Source organism: Camelus bactrianus, chromosome 9, assembly GCF_048773025.1.
Source record: "Camelus bactrianus isolate YW-2024 breed Bactrian camel chromosome 9, ASM4877302v1, whole genome shotgun sequence".
Lineage (NCBI taxonomy): Eukaryota > Metazoa > Chordata > Mammalia > Artiodactyla > Camelidae > Camelus > Camelus bactrianus.
In genome coordinates this window covers 29,390,319-29,407,865 of record NC_133547.1, presented here as the reverse complement: position 1 = coordinate 29,407,865, position 17,547 = coordinate 29,390,319, and the positions used below count along the sequence as shown (strand labels likewise).

The following is a 17,547-nucleotide window of genomic DNA, read 5'->3' as shown; positions in this document are numbered from 1 at the left end:
GATCAATCATTACACCTCCAGACCATCCTAAAGGCCAGACCAGGCCATGAGCACCAAAGGGACTTGGCCTGTCTCTGCGTCCAGGATACCCTCTCCTCTAGGGCACTGGGTTAGTGCTAAGCGCTCAGCCTTACTTCACTCCAGGGAGGTTTCAATACGGAAGGAGGGATCAAGCTCAAAATGCAGCCCAAATCTCAGGGGGACAGTCAGGTCATGTGGCAGAAGCTCACAGCGCCTCCAGGAGAGCATGAGCGGGGCCCGAGGCTCCTTCCTGTGTGAGCTGGCAACACTTAGGGTTGGGAGCATGGAGGCTGAAACAGGAAATGAAATGTTTACTTACCCAAAACTCTCAGTCCATAAAGTAGGGCTTTTCTGATGATCCATCGTTTGTTTCCAGATCAACAGCAAAACACAGAAATAGTGCGTCCAGCACAGTTTCAAACACCGATGAGAAACTGTGCTACTAAGTACACAGAAAAAAGCAGCCAGCAGCAGCGGGATCGCCCACACCTGGAGCTCACAGCTGTAATTAAACGCCATCAGCCCCCGAAAACAGTGAAACACACCACCAGCACCTGTCCGAAACAAGATGCTGTTGAAAATCTTTGTGCATTGGTTGATTAGGATACTTTAGAAAAGATTTTTGTCAGTTATAAGCAATAGGTCATACATGTGCACGTGTGTGAGTGCCCGTATGTGCCTTATTGTAAAGACGGCCTGTCAGAAAATCTGGTGCAACGAAAGAATTAATGAAAAGCTGTGATCCCAAAAGAAAACCCGGTTAACCTGGAGGATGGGGAGAGTATGTGTCTAATTTCACCCAACGTGCCTAGCTTTTGTATGTACGTAGATGTAATAGTACGTCACAAAGTTTATTTTTTTTACACTGAAAACTACAACAAGCATCTCCATTTAAAAATTGTTTTATAAACACCATTTTTTAAAACAACGGTGCAACAATCCAGTGAATGGATATGTGATTTTAATATGTGATTACTTTTTACCTTGGGGATGGAAGAGGATGGGTTTTGCAATACTGGTGTAGGGAGTTAATAGGATTATAGGCTTTTGCTTTATGTGATTATTATATTTCCAGGAACAGGATTACAGGCCATGATGTACCTAATTCTTTAACAAACTGGAGCCCATCTGGAGCCCTCGTTGCTCTTGGATACCCATGAAGAAGGACATGAATGTCTGAATGCTACATCGTTCAAAAAGAACAAAGACTCACTGGTTGTCATATGCTCATTAGAAGCTCGTTAGCCATTATGGAAAAATAGGAAAATGTAATCCATTTTTTGGAATATACAGGAAAATGAATTATTACCTAAAGTAAAATCTGTTATAAAGATGCAACCTCATTCCAAAAATATGTGTAAGTAGTCATTAGAAAGTAGATCTCCCACAAGCCTAGGAAGCTAACGTGAACAACATTATCCACTGAGAGACGACGACAACTTAGACCACTTGGGCTGTTTGGAAAGGCGTCATCGGTTCGTGTTTCCAGAGCTGCTGTCGCAAGAGAAATCTCTGGGGCCCAGCTGAGCCTTAAAATACATGTGCAATTAACGGACACCTGTGAAATCCAAGCATGCCCTAACTTGTTACTGACAGCTAACTCTGACAGTCATGCGAAATGAGGAGCCAAGAGCCCCCATATTTGGCCAGATCACAACTGGAGACAGAGCTTGTTCTCTCTGGGCACTGTGGAAGTCCCTGCGTTCAAGCCGTGCGTGGAGGAACAGCTGGCAGAAGCGAGGACATCTATCCCGCTTAGAAGAGCAAAGACGTGGGGGGCGGCCCAGGACTGAGGTATGCAGAACCCAGCCCAGTGGGCGACCGTCACACGGAGGGAGGCACCCTAGCACGGTACAGAGAACCTTCAGCTTGCAGCATGGACAGGTGGGGGCTGAAGCAGCGTTCTCAACGGTATTTCGGGTACTCTTCCCTGCAACCCAGAGAGGGACGTGTTCCCTTGAGCTCACAGATGTGAAAAATGAGGCTTTCACGAGACTACATACAACTCCTTGGAAGAAGATGACAGCAGAAATGTAACTGGCTCCATTTGGGACTGGCTTTATATTTATGGATTTAATGCCCTTAAGTAATGTAGACATTTCATCAGGTTTCAATGCTATTTCCATATATTTTTTATGAAAAACAACCGTTATAAATCGTTCATTTTTTGATGTTACTAGCATTTCCATTTCAGGTATGAAAAAGGTGGATTCTGAATGGTAGAAAGAATTGCTCTCAGCTAGGGGTAACACGGATTCAAACCCTGGGTATCCTGGACAAGTGATAAAACCTTGGTGTTCTCATCCATGAGACAGGGATACTTCACAAGCTTGAGGGTTAAGTGAGAGGGTGGGGCACATGCTGTGCCGTAAACACCAAGAAAGCAGCGATTCCCATCCAGAGCCTTGTTGTATGGCTTAATTTTGGGATCCCAATGTCCATTCTTATTTTAATGAAGACATCTTACCTTTCCTAGAAAAATTATGAAGTCTCCAAAGCAGTTAACAGCTGTAAAGTGACTTGAATTCTTGGACAAGAGTCTGAGTGCATCTTTGGCTGATGTACAGAAGTCTGTCCCATTAATGGCAGTTGTAGTGTATGCGTTCTGAAACAAAAGACCACAGTTAAAAAGATGATGACTCATACTATTTTAAAGACATATGATGCCAATACAGAATACTTGCAAAACAGAGAGAAACAGCTTCTATAAAACCCACTATCTCTACCCATAACAAGTCTTCCTTTTCAAAGTCCCTTCCAGTCTCTGGAATATATGCACCTATGTTCTCACATGGTTGAAGTAAATGGAAAAGATAAATAAGTATTTCTGGTCAATATGGTGGATTGAACATTCAGCTACAAACAGATGGAAATGATGATTAGAGCATAGACTGTTTTTAAGTGCACAGCGGAGTTTGAGGGCAGGGAAGAATGTTTAGGTGCTAGAAACAAAGCAGTCCCCAGCTATTGGTGAGAGCCGTACCCAGAGGCCCAATGAGCAGGGAAGCAGTAAAAACTTCAGGGGTGAGGGCTAGGACTTAACCGCCTGGGGGTAAGAAACAATGCTCAGGCCACGTGCTGTCTGCACCGAGTCAGGATTTATACTCCAACTCAACCAGCCCTTCCAGAAACGTGGTCAAGAAACACAGCATCCACCTGGGACCACTGAAATGACCAGGGCCTGAGCAGGGTCAGAGCAAAGCCACATCCTCCCAGGCCGGGGAATGGTGGAGCCCCACCGACAACAACCCTCGAAAAAGATGAAGTGTTCACAGGAAAAATACATGGATGATGCAAGGCAATGAACTGCACATCAACCCAGAGAGTCTGTACCCTGAGAACAATCTGAAACAAAGCATTTAAGGAAGTATGGTTAAGATGCTAACTCCTTAAAGGAAGGAACAGTGACCATAAAGAATGAACAGCTTGGTATGAAAGATGAAGAGGCAGAGCAGAAAACAAATGGAAAAGAAGTTCTGGAAACGAAAAAACGTACAGCTTAAGTGGTACACAATGAGCACTTCCATGTGGTTCCATGCTTTTGTTATTCTAATTTTTAATAAATACATATTCTATCAGGGGTGTGTGTGTGTGTGTGTGTGTGCGCGCGCGCGCGCACGTGCTTACATGTGTAGCTAGAGCATGTTTAGATTATTTCAAGTATTTTGCTATTATAAATAACTATGCAATGAACATCTTAATTTCCTAATTTTGGAAAATTTCTAAAGGATAACTTCCAAGAAACGGGATTACTAAGTCAAAGAGGACAAGTGTGAGCCTGAGTTCATACAAGATTCCTTAAGCCATTTTTCCAAAATACCTTAGCCGTATAACTATATGGTAATTTCAAAACCATCTATTTCTTATATTTCACTTGAAACCTTTAAAATGCTACTTAAAGTTTTCAAGGAAAATTTACAACAAAGAATTTATAACTTTCTTGAGAAAATACACCGGAACGCTACCCCCTTGGGTTTCGCCTTTCCATCTGGCCAAGGTAGCAGATGAAAGTTTTTCTTTTAATCTCGTGGTACAAATCGAATCCTTTCATACACCCATTCAAAAATTTGTCAAAAAACCAATTTGGAGCCTGCTGCAGTAATCCAGCCCTCAGTGAGGCGGGTCTCAGAGTGGCAGAGGCAGTGGAGAGTAAGGCCACAGAATGAACGGACCCTCTTGCTGTAATTCCCTCCCTCCAAAGCCAGCTAGAGAGGAACATGTGGTTCTCAAAGATGAAAGGCTGGGCACCCTCCTCCCCTGACGAGGCACCCTGCTGTCCCAGAGGGTATGTTCTCAGTCGGAGGAGGGCCCTACAGAAGTGCCTTAGTGGCATGCCGCGAGAACTTTTGGTTTCTGACTGACACGGAACGCATGTGAAATTTGCTTTTAAAATCCCAAACTGGCTGTTGGGGACTTCAGACCACCATGCTGGAGACTGAAGCCTCGAGTTAGGGACGTGGAAACTCACTGCTCATTCTTTGACTATGCATCTTCGATCGTCTATGGTTCTCAGAGCCCCGAGCACCAATTTATCATCCCGGAGACTCTGCGCTGGGTGGGTGGGTGGAGAGTGATGTAACCACTCTTTTACAGACTGGAAACCAAAGTCAAGGGCGTTGTCCCGTGTGCTCAGGAAAATCAGGGGTTTTTTCTTTTTTTCATTCTAACTTTCTGGACATGACACTACCAATTTTAATTTGAGCATAAGGCTGTTTAAAAGCGTGGTGGTTACGGTGAGCCCAGGCCCTGTAGCCAGACCGTCTCTGGATTCTAATCCTATTCCTTACCACAGACTGGCTGTCGGTCTTGGGCAAATGATTTAACCCCTCTCAGACTTCAAGGTCCTCATCTGTAAAGTGAGTTACAGCACCTCGTGCGAAGGGATGTTGGGAGGATTAAAGAACATACTCCGCATAAAGCATTTAGCAAAGCGCAGGCTCACAGAGAGCATTAATAAGGGGCCCCTATTTCCTCCAAACCTCACCGGTGATGATCTCATTTATAACTGGGAAACACAGAGGCCATGCTTTGAGCAGCGAGGAGGTGTGGAAGGAAGGGACCCGCAGTTCCTTCACCCACAGGCTTGGATCCCTCACACTCGCAGGGACCAGCTTTCCAGACCGCAGGCCTGGCCCCAGCCTGGTCTGGCTTGGCGGCAGCAGCTCCACCACAGGCCGCTAGGCTGTCTTTGCGTTCAGGTTGTGTCCCCAGTCCCCACCTACCCCCTCTCCCCTCTAAACTGGGGAGAAGTGTACTTCTGATTCATACTGGGAATACAGTTTCCGCGGGGAACTTCCTTTTCCTACAGATCACAACCCCACAGTCAGTTTGGCACCGCTGCTCATAAGCAATAAAAATAGATTTTGCTCCTTGACAACAATGATTAAAGGTTAAAATGGTACTTTGTCACGCATGCGTTGACTCCACAGCTCTTGGGGGCCCACAAGCATTTATCTGTTCTTTAATGTATCATGCCCACTGCAAGAGGGCATTAACACCACTCTGACAGGGAAATTATACACATGCCTTCCTGCAGTTACTACACCGCCAGCGTTTTACCACAGGGTCAACCCTGAGTGCAACAGAGAGACCTAGAATTCATGTCTGAATGAAGAGCTGGAGGAGGGAGGGTCGCTCAACACACAGGATACGCATCGAACAAGTCTGCAGCCTCAGCATTGGCTGATTTATGCTTTTTCTTCCTTGTCAGGCCGCTGGAAGATGGACGCGGGAAACGTTCAGTGTTGTAAGTCCTGGCTCGGAGCGTTTGCATTTGCGGGGGCCGACGGAACGCAGGGTGGACGTGCTAAGGTGATCCCCAGACCCTGCCGATACGTGGGAAGGACTGGCTATGATAAGGATTAGGCAACACGCTTTGTTGGTTCTGAAAGTTAATCAGGAGATCCTGAAGCAAGAATAAAGGAGGTGGTGGTACCAGGCTTTTCATCTATCACCAGACACAATCCTGTGTGCCTGTTTCTTTAGCTCCCCCAAACAGGTGGACATTTCTCTGTCTTGAAATTGAAGTTATGAAAACACAAAATAGATACAAGGAAGGCGTCTCAGCTTGGCCACGGAAACACCTTAACATTTAGGCCCCCAGTCTCATTCCCTGCCTGGGACTGGACTCCCTCCAGGTCTAGGCCGCTGCGTTTTCAGACTTACGTGGACTGCGCACCAGGGCTCGTCACAGGCTGCAGGGGAGGCTGGGAGGGCTCGTGAACAATGAACGACAACTCTGGCACAGTGTGAGGGCAACGTGGAGTCGAAGCACAAGCCGGAGGGGGGGTGCATTTAGCTGGTCCCTGTGGGGAATGGGGGTGGGTGCGGCTTAGGCAGCAGCAGGAGGCAGAGAAGTGAGACTTGGGGGTCCAGCAGAGAAGTGTGGTGGGAAGTGGGGCTGCAGGAGTCACGAGCCAGACCTTGGTGGGGCTGAAGGGCTGTGCTGGGGAGCAAGGGGGGGGGGGTGCGACAGGAAGGCTCAGCCTGTGCTTCTGGAAGCCCCCCAGGCTGCCCTGGGAAGGTTCAGGGCAGACCCTCATCACCACCTTCTGTGCAGCCATAAAGCCCTACACCTCCCGAGGCTCATTCTCACCCAAAGCCTGTGGGGAGCCTCCTGGCTCCTCCGCTTGAGTTGTGCGTAAACGCTGTGTGACCACCACCCACTACCCACCCACTGAGCACAGTGGGCTCATTAGCAGCCGTAAGCCAGGGGCCAGGCCCAGGTGAGCCCTTCTCTGGGGAGCAAATAAGTGTTCAGGCGTTGTAGCTCTTTCCGGGTACTCTACTCCCCTCCCCCACCTGGTGATGTGTCCCGAATGGCCGGCCACAGACCTGGCAGCAGCTTCCTGATTTGTTCCTGTGGCTTTGTTTTTCCTTTTGCTATCACCTGCACAACCCCTGCATGTAAACAGATAAAAAATAATACTGGCAGGCACTCATGGAATGCATACCGTGTGCCAGGCCCGACTCTGTATTCCCCTGCATGCACTGCATCCTCGTCACCACCACGAGTGCACGATGAGGTGGCTGCGGAGAGCGGAGCACAGAGAGGTGAGATCGCACACCCCCGTCACACGCGTGCGACCAACATTGCATCACTTACAAGAGGCGGACTGGCCCATCTACAGGAAAACATTTACTTTGAGCTGTACTTTGTGCTCTTTCTTCCAGAAGGTTCAAAATAATAAAGTGGTGCTCTCGGGAGCTGTGTCATTAAAAGGAGCCAAGGATGTGGCAGGATCAGTCAGCAGAAAGAGGCTGGGTTCCAATCCTGCTGCCTCCAAAGACTGGCTGAATGGCCGCCACGAGGTAACGTCGCTTGGCAGTGCCTCAATCTGCTGTGACGGTGTTTCACACCAGCCCCAGGCAGGGGTCTGGCTGAAGGCGCTGCACGTGTGCTAAGCGCTTCCCGGTGGGCTCAGCCCCCTCCCTGTTACCTTACTTCATCTCAGCTGCTTCTCACTGCCACGCGGTGAGATAGGCACCACGGGTACTACTATCCCCATTTTACGCACAATTCTGATTTTTGAAGCGAAATGGAAGAGATTTAAGTGTACTTTTAGGTAACATAGAAAGTTGCATTACCTCTTTAATTTACTTTGAGAGTTGTCCAAGAGTGTTAATTGCAGCTTTTACACAGAAAGAACATTTTTGCTCCTTCACTCAAGACAGAAGCCCGCCCAGTCCAGCCGTGTCCTTCCCCAGCGAAGGGCAGTCATTTGCCCTCCTGCTAAACTGAAGCGGGCCCTTCTTTTGGTGGCGGAACTGTGAACCCGAGCTTCTGTTGACTCTTCAAAAAGGTAAACAGAGTTTCCCTCCGTATAGGAGGAAAGGCACTGGCCAAAAACCATGCTGTGAATAGCCAGCTTTATTTCTGGAATGCCTTCCTAACAAAGTTCTGATATTTATTAAGTCAAACTAAAGCGAGATCTATGAAAACAAACCTGAGAAACCAGATGATGAATAAAGAACCCTGGTGTTCATACTTCCCTCAGAACCGGAAGAAATCCAGTGAAATCGGAGCCTACACCCATGCCCATACACCCAGGGGTCTTTTCTTACAAAACTTGCAGGAACCATCACAAGCTAGTTTCATTTCAGCCTGGTTTTGATCACAAACACACGCTGAGGGAGGTGGGCCGTAAACAGTGTCCAGACCTCACCTTTACCGGGTGTGTCCGTTCAAGAGTTTACCGCTCACCGGCCGCAACAGTCCGGCAAGACGGTGAGTGAGGAAGCCGCCAGGCCCGTCCAGCGCTGGAGGCAGGGCTCGCCGGCGGAGGCCTCCGCTGCCTATGAAGCCAGGCGCTCGGCGGTGCTGTCCTGTTGCCTCTTTTAAAATGTATGTACCTTTTGCTTATTTTTTTTTTGAATAATGGCTTTATCATTTTCATGCTCATCGTTAAAGGAAATCCAGCAACACAAAGAAAGCGGGAAAGTCACTCCGATCCCACTGCTCAGAAATAACCATTGCCAACACCACGTGGACCTCACCCCAACGTTCTCTGCGAAGAGACACAGAAGGGAGGAAAGATGGGCAGACAGGCATCAGCTACAAAAATGAAAATTAAAAGTGCTGTTTGAAAAAGAGCACGAATGTGAATTTGACTTCAACAAAAGACAATGAAACGAAACTGAAACGGCAGGAATATTTGAATGTCAGACCACTGCACCTACACACAAGACTTAGGTTTCTAAAACAGTCTTTCTAAATTTATTATGAAAAGTGTTTATTTTTTTTTAACACCGTGTGTTAAGTTTTGGCAGGACGGGTGGTGAAACACGAGTCCTCTAAAGCTTTCTCCTGCCTCCTGAGTTTAGTGGGTGTCACTACCGTTCTGACTGTCAGGACTTAGAACACTCACAGCCTCTTCGGTGACGATGGTCTTAGCGACTCAGTCGGGTGCACACAGCACAGCCCCCATGCCTGCCGCCTCCCCTCCTGCTCTGTGCCAGCTGCCCTGCACACTGTCCTGCAGGGCCAGGGTGGTCCCTTGACCAAGACGCCCTCTCCGTGAGGCTCACTGAATGACTAGAGGAAGATGCTTTTGGCAAACCTCCAAGTATTATTTCTTTGTACAAACCCAAATTCAACCCACTGGTACGTTTGTTCCTTCAGCAGAACGTTATAGGATTAAAAGGCTGCCCCAGAGGCCACCTAGGAAAACCCTCTCACTTTACTGATGAGGAAAAGGAAATCTCAGCAGGCTACGTGACCAGGCGGAGGTGACGAAGACGGGACATGAATCGGATATTCACAGCCACGTCCCCTCCTCCAAAAATCCAGAAAAAGCCAAGTTAGGCTCTTACTGACCAGGGTTCTCGGTCTCCTGATCAATAGAAATGGACAAGAGACCAGGGGAGAAACTCAGGCAAGGCTTTACCGGGACTCGCGCTGCAGCACAGAGGGAGGGAGCGGAAAGAAGTGCCAGGTGCCTCACTCGCCCCCTGAGCCGGGGAGGGGCGAGCTGGTCCCTCACATGGGGTGGGGACGGGGGGGGGGGGGGGGCGGGCCGGAGCGGTGGCTGGGGTGGCCTGCCCACCCCTCGGTGGCGCTGTGGGCAGGGATCACTCCCAGAGCCTGCTTTAGCTCCCGACACCTCAGAAATGGGAGGTGGGTTTTGGTCTTTCTGTAACTTCTTGTTCCTAACTTGGCCCCGCTGCACCTGCAGGTGGTTATCTTCAGTCCCTTATAGCTCCTTTGTTTTCTGTTGCCCGAGGAGACATCAGTCCAGGTGCCAAGCACTGCAGCGAAAGGCCCCAGGTCCCAGCCTGTCTCGAGGCCACTGCCTCTCACTGGACTCGGCCGTCACTGATGTGCGAGCAGAGCTCTGCCCTCCACAGTGAAGACCCACCAGGACAAGGTGCTCAGTGAAGAGGCAGCCAGGGGACAGGGCTGCACAGGACTGCTGCTTTCATCTAACAGGCCCTTTCCGGAGGGCCCTCCCGTGCCTCACTCTCATCCGAACCGTGCACGATCGTGGAGGGAAGGAACAAGGCGGAAGGGAGGACTGGACTTCCGTAGGGCAAAAGTAAAGTTGTAGCCCCTTGAAATGGCAAATGCTCATACTGCTTCTGGGGGGGAGGGCGGGGAGGAAGGTAATTGGGTTTATTTACTTTTTTTTTTTTAACAGAGGTACCGGGGATTGAACCCAGGACCTCGTGCATGCTAAACATGCACTCTACCACTTGAGCTATACCCTCCCCCTCATACTGGTTTTTGACTTCAGGCTTTATTAGAAAGACGACTAAATGGATGGGTTATCCCCAGTTAGTGAAGACCATTGGTTTCCTCTTCTCCTTACCCACACCCTCGACAAGGAAGTCCAGGCAGCACAATGAAGCCACTAAAGCTACAGACTTGGGATCACACGGATCAGCACACAGTAGCAAGCATCCTGGATCAGCTCTTCAGCCTCTGGGCCTCAGCTTCCTTGTTCACACAGTGAGGGTGACACCTGCCTAATACAACTTAGACTGTGTGTAAAATGTTTACTGTGGTGCCTGGTGTGCTGTAAAACTCAGTAAATGGCTATGTTATGTACAGACCTGAGAAGATTGGTTCTTTAGTTCAGAGAAGGTCAAACACCTCTGGCTTGAAGCTCAGGACCGAGGAAGTGGTGAGAGGGAGATGGAAAGTAGAGGTGGGAAGGTTTACACATTTCACGTATTGCACATCTGGGGGGAATAATTTTTAAGTCAGGTGTCTGTCCCTCTGTCCCTCGCTGTTGATGGGGGTGAGGCTGGCGAAGCAAAAGTTGACCTGTTAGGCTGACAGAGAGCCTGGGAGCCGGCTGACAGGTTCCTGGCTGCCTGGAGTAACTGCTACTCTGTCCATGGCTTGGCTTGACTCAGCGGGCAGTGAAAACTTATAAGAAAAATGCATCTGCTTAAAGACATTGACTGTGACAACAGATTTCTTCTTTCTGAAGCTTCAAAGACTTCCATTTTGGCTTCCTTCGTCCACGAGCACTCCTGCTGAGAAAGCAGTTTCTCTTGCAGTCAGTCCTGGGTGCTGTTAGGGCAGCTCCAACAGGAAAGGGCAGCTCTTTCGAGCCTGTATTTCCTTTTTCTTTACTGCCTCCCTGCTACTCTTAGCAGATGCTCCAGCAGATGTGTGAAGGCAGCGCGAGCCAGGGCCGGTGCTGGGAAAGCGAGGGCTCTCCTAGTCCGTCATCCTTCCATCCACAGACATGGATGGAAGGTGTGCCTCCGCTCAGCTCAGGGCTGGGGACAGGGCACTGAGCCAGGTCAACAGGACTGTGTTCTTGGACCTCGCTAAGCTTCTTTGTTGCTGCCTTGATGGAGGCAAGACACAGGCATGACCAACAGGCCCAGAGGGCCCTTCTCACCCTCCCCGAGCTGCATGCTGGTGAAGTCATTTGGCCTCAGCTGTCTCACGCCCTGGATGAAGGCAAGTCTAGCAAATGCCTCTCCCTGCCCCACCCCTGTGCCCACTGAGGCCTTCTGTAAAAGGCAAAGGAGGGGGAAGATGAAACCACTTGAAGAACTTCAAAGACTGGATCCATTTGCCAAAACTTTTAGGAACTTTCTAGTCTGGCCTAGATAAGAAAGTTAATTGAACCAAAATTCTCTTAGTCACTTCCTCTCCTATTTTTCACAGACCTTGTCTGCAGAGATAAGACTCAAAATGGGAGGACGGTCCAGCTGTCCCGCATACACGTGTGATGCTTTACTTTGCTCTCCAGACTTCTGTTTTTCACCCTGTGTGCATTTCCTCCTTCCTTTCCCCTCCGCTCTCCTCATTCCTGCAGGACTCAGGTGCTGAGCTCACTCCTCCAGGGGAGGGTCAGGAGCTGGTGGAGGGGTGGATGCAAGAAGATACCTCGTCTGCATTTTGTACTAGCTTTCGACTTCCAAAATTTTAAGCTCCTCCAGCCCTTACTACCAGTGGAGATGGTGAAGGAAGGGGATTCCCAGTAAGACCTGAGTGTCTGGGAGCAGCAGGCGGGCGTGCAGGTCCCCCTCCACCTCCAGATTAGAAAGTGAGACCCCCTGCACTGGGGGGAGATCTCTGGGTCCTGACCAGGGGTCCAGGTCTGCTTTTTTGAGCAGAGCAAGGAGAAGCGTCAGGACTCTAAAGGGTCTGCTCTGGGTTTGCCAGGATCTAGGGGGTTCCAGACACAGGGGGCTTTCTGTGCTAAACCCAGAGCAGTCCCAGACAAAGTGGGAGGGTGGGTTCCACCACTAGCACATCCAGGTAGACAGGGCCATAGCCGGCTTTCCCAAAGACACCTGCTTCCCAAGCAGAGCCCGAAGGAGCCGTGAAGATGGGAAGATGGATGTCTCAAGGGCTGCCTGTGTGTACTAGTGCCTGGGGCTCTCTGACACCGCGGATAACCCCCGGGGGTCAGCCCGAGAACAACAGGTTTCCTGCCAGCCCAGTGGAACGGGAGCTCACAGTCAGAAATTAGGTTGAGAGACACAGTACGGCATTTCTTGTACATCTGAGTCTGTGGCTGAGATTCACAACCATGTGGAAGCTGGTCCAAGGCGAGGCTCGGAGTGGCAGCCCAGAGTGCCGTCAGACTCTAGCTCGTAGCAGAACATGGAATCGGCAGCAGCTTTTATTCCCTCGACCCCTGTGACTCACACCGCCTTCCTTTTTTATTAACCTTTTTTTGAATGCATTTTCTAGTCCCTGGCCAACAGGTGCTTCCTGCTCCCAACAAGCCTTGTGTCTAAGACAAAGACAACTGGGGAGCGACAGCTAAGGGATGGACTTGGTCAGTGCCTTGCTTAGAAGGGCGTGGAAGGCAGGAGGGGAGGGTGTGGAAGGCAGGAGGGGAGGGTGTGGAAGGCAGGAGAGGAGGGCGTGGGCTTCAGGGGTGGGCCGTCTGAGCCTTGGACAATGACTCTGCTCCAGAAGCAGATGCAGGTAAAGAGAAGTGACATGAGGAAACCTGCTCTCCATCATGAAGATTAGATTTGGGGTAGGAGCTACTTAACAGTTTAATTTCATTTCCCACACTAAATGAATTTGGGAAATGTCAAAGCTAATCCATAATCTTTACATTTCTTAAACACTTAAGGTAATGTTGAGAACTTGGATTATGAAAGTTCCATCTTCCATTTGAACCACCCCACCCCGGGCCCCACCCTGGCTGCCATCAGGAAGGATGGCCCAGCCTCAGTGGCCGGGGAAGCATGGCACCCACGGCGCACACTAGCCTGCGGGTGAGAAGAACACAGGAGGAGGCGATGGGCAGCTGCCCTGGCCCCGCCTTGAACACTGTTCATCGGAGCACAGGGTTTTTATGGGTCACCTGCTTCCTTATTTATGGGGAGACTGGATTTTGCTGACTCCAAAGGTAGTTTTCACAGATCAAAGTTAAAAAGCACAGGAGATCTCCCTCAGCGTATTTGCAGCGTGCCAAGAGCATGTCATGACAGGAAGGGACGAAGTACATTAAGGGTTTGCTTCGTGTCCTACATGGAGCTCAGACTTGTGAAAGGAGACTTATGGATAAGCAAATGGTGAGGCCTTGGGTCAGATGACCTTTTGAACCAGTTGTTGGAAACCTCCCTCGGCAGTGACACAATCACCCCTGACTGCTGAAAACGGGGTGAAGAGGGAGACAATGAGTACTAGACGCAGAAGAGGGGGGCCCAACGGATGTGCCGTGCGGGCCGTGTGTCCTGAACCTCGGGCCGGAGTCATCTTCCGTCTCCTGGCCGTGGGTTTGGATTTGAGTACCGGCCTTCCCTCACCATCACCCTTCTCGAGGGGAAACTTGGGCATCATTCCGTACTGCAAGGACCAGAAGGGCCGCTCTTAACAAGTCAGCTCCCCCGAGTCATGAGCGCAGCGGCACTGGCTGCGGGTGGCGGGGAAGAGAGAGGCGCGCCTGGAGAAGCGAGCCCGGCGCTGCCGCAGCCTCACCGCGCAGGCCCCCCGCCGCTCCCCGCGCTCCCTGCGCGCGGGCGGGACCGCAGCGCGCTTCCGTCTTCTCCGCTCGGCCCTCTCCGTGCCAGGCACCAACCCAAGAGCCTTGCAAACATTATCTCCTTAATTATTTACAATAACCCTGGAGACAGGCATTGTTACACCCAATTTGTCTGGCACGTGGTGGCCTTCCAATGTTTGGTGAATGAACGAATAAATTAAAATAACTAAGCCTCTTGTTTTCCTCACAAAAGAAACTAACATTCACGGGGCAGGTGCTAAGAGCCAGACCCCAGGTATTAGTTTAACCAACCCTCTCAGCTGCCTATGAGGTAGGTGTGAATTTTGCTTTATATATGGGGTACCCAAGGCTAAGTAAGAGAGGTGAAGTGACCTGGCCAACGCCACACAGTAAGCGGAGGAGCTATGAGCCAGACCCAGCCCTGTCTGCCCTCGCGCCGCTCTACCGCACGGCTGGGAAATGGGGAGGGGAGAGGGGGAGCAACAAGGAGCTCTCAGAGGAAGTGGACAAATATCTCCAGAAGAAGGGGGGGGCTGAGGTGTAATGAGAAGAGACGATGCTTGGAGAAGGAAACTGGGGGCTTGGTACCATCAGTAAGAGGTGAGGTCCCACCCTTCTGTCCTGTGAGCCAGGGCCTGACTTCCACGTTGTCCAAGGTATGGGGGAAATCCATTTAGAGTTCTGCTTACGAGGTGAGCCGGGCCAGCTCACATCAACACACTGTGTGATGTGACGTGCTTGTCTGTTCCTAGTGTGTCAGTGAAGCTCGGGAGGGTGCGGGGAGAGAAGGAACAAGGTAGGGAAGAGCAGAACCAGAAAGAGCCCTGCCCACCGCGTGACCCTGTTTGACACACTCGGACCCCACATTCTACTGGAACGAGGGGAGGGTATCCCCTGATCGCTCAAGTTTTGGGGTCTGAGTTCCTCCCTGTAGAAGGGGTTCCCTAGTGGACGAGCGAAGACCCGGGTTTAAATGACCCTGGTGGGGGCCACCTCATGTTTGCATTTCCACGGCCAGGGACTTCCTTCCTTCCTGATTCCTCTCCTTCGTTCCAGAGGCGGGGTCTGACTTGAGGTCCTGGGTGAGTTTGGAGGGAGGTGCAGAGCGCAGGCTGGCTCAGCTCCCCATCACTTCCCTTGGGATCTGCCTGCCACCGAGCACACACCTTCTCTGCCGAGTTTGCAAGGGAGAGCCCAGGGGCAGGTCCACGGGGTCGGCGGGGCCTGGGGAGGGCAAGTTGGTCTGTCTGTCTTAAGGGTGAAACATTACTAAGCTGTTCCTACAATGCACTTTCCAACCTGCTGATTAGGTATTCAAGGTGATGCTTTTAATCTTTATCTCCAACTCTTGGGTCTCACCATTGTTCAGAACTTGGACAAGGAAGAGGAGATGACTTTCAAGGCCCCCAAACCTCCACACTCAGCTGTTACTTTCCTCCAGCTAACCTGGAGCAGGTTGCTCCTTAACTTCTTGGAATCTGAGTGTCATCACCTATGGAAAAAAGATCAACGGTACTAATCGTACGTTCCTCATGGACTACTTGTGAGGATGCAGGGAGGTGACACACACAGAGCACTTAGCACAGTGCGTGGTACTCGGGAGTGCCCGGTAAGGGGTGGCATTCTTGTCTTCGGGAGCTGTACACCTTGGAGGGAGCCTAACCCTCTCTTGCCTCCCAAGAGAATTTTCTGATTAGCTGAGGGCCCATTGCATAACTCACCCTCCCTTCCCTATAGTGAGGCAATCAGTCATTCAACAAACATTAATTACTTCTCCAAGATGGTTGAAGAATTTCAAGTCAGGAAGGAACAGATGGCAGCTGCTCGCTGGGCCTTTTCCAAAAGTAGGAGAGGCCACTGAGGCCCACTTGGGGACGAGGGCTTTGGGCCTCACCCTCCTGAGCCCTGAGCCTTGCAACACGCCCACAGCAGGTGGGAGCCAGGCTCCGGAGAGGCTGCTCCGCAGGAAGCCACACAAAGCCAAGGCCCTAAGCCCAGCAGGCTCTGAGCCACGCACCAGGAAACATAAGGATACAGTCAGCTTTCTCCCAGACAGTCTGGGGCCTCTGACGAATAGGTGTCTCAATTCCTTTCTATCTAAAGTCAGGACAGTAGCATCTGCCATGAAACAGCTGTGCCGAGAGGAATACCATCATCTATAAATGGCCCTTAATGCAGACTATCATATTGACACACATGTGAGCTTCTTTCTACAACACGCACACACAGAGGCCTCTCTCCAGGGCTCTTCCCATCAGCTGGCTGCCCCAGAATAGCTTCAAACCAGTCAGTAGGGGTGTCAGGATTCAGAACTGCTGCTGTCATGGAAAGAACAGCTGTCTGGATGCTCTGGGATGAGGCGATGTCAGCCACCTCAAGAACTGTGTCCTCTTAAGAACCTTACATCATTCTCATAATCGAGTCAGAGAAATTGCATGATATTCATTACTTTTCTTTTCTGCACTGCACATGTTGCCCTGGGGAGAGGAGAAGAGGAGGCCCTGGAGATCCGCCAGCTGGCTGAGGATGAACCAAAATTGGACACGGAAGGGTCGCCAAGTGCCTTTGCTCCTGATGGACTGCGAGGAAGAGAATCACTGAAATCGAGCTAACTGCTAGGAAAGTGGAGGCAGGGAGCGAAGGCTTGGAGATACTACAAAGTCACATCTGCCACAAAGGCTCAGAAGACAGAGACCAACATTATGCTCCCCGAAGGCACTGGCAGGCAGTGTGGGTGGGGGCGGGGGGGTTATGAAGTCGGGAGGGGAGAGATGTGTATGTTTCCCAAGTAGCAGCAAGCTTCTCTCTGCACTGGACTCGACAAGATCACCTGGGCCTTTCTAATCAGTGTATTTGTTACATACAGGAAGCCATGGGCATTGCCAACCAAATGCCAAGAGGTGATAATCTACGCTTTTCTTGGTGTCTCATATCCAGAGGGCTGCCACACTGAAGTGGGCTGGCAACCTGACGGGCTGCACAGGGCGGATCTGAGGCACCCTGTCCTCTCCTCAAGTCACAACCAGGAGATGCAGCAGAGGCTCCCCAGGCACCCAGTGACCCCGCATACTGGCCCACAGCCAAAATGGGAGGGGAAAGCTACTGGACGTTACTCTCCACTGCTGAGAACGACTGAGGTGACTGGCATCTTACCAGCATCTCAACACCAGCTATGGCACTGATTTACTGCTGTCACTACAGAGCAGCAGTGTTGGGACAACGGCTCGGGGGAGGCATATGGAGGTCCTCGCACACTCTCAGTCCACTCAACAGGATTTGGAGGCTCGAGATCAGGGCAACATAAAACATCACTGACCTTTGTGATCCCAGGGTAAGTCCTCACCATGGACAAGAGGTACAATGTGGGAAAAATGATCCTGCCACGTGGAACACAACGGGAAACCATGCACGTCACATGTCTTCCATCCTGTCCCATGTCCCACATGGAATGGCTGCAGTGCGGCCACATGGTACCCGCACACCCCAGCTCTTGGCCGGCACCACAGCGAGGTTCAGCATGCCCGCAAAGGATGGGGTTGTCATTTAAGCTGACCCTGTCTTTCTGCAGAAGCTCCGTAAGGTGGAGGGACTCGTC

At 50.7% G+C, this 17,547-nt stretch overlaps 1 protein-coding gene across 1 annotated transcript in view; it reads right to left on the bottom strand.

The window, feature by feature from the left end:
• SLC44A3 (solute carrier family 44 member 3) overlaps nucleotides 1–17,547 on the bottom strand; it is a 62,082-nt gene that overhangs the window by 2,677 nt on the left and 41,858 nt on the right. The window contains 4 exon segments of the mRNA XM_045513216.2: nucleotides 341–462; nucleotides 465–542; nucleotides 545–575; nucleotides 2,489–2,626. Of these exon segments, the coding sequence (XP_045369172.2) occupies nucleotides 341–462; nucleotides 465–542; nucleotides 545–575; nucleotides 2,489–2,626 (369 nt within the window).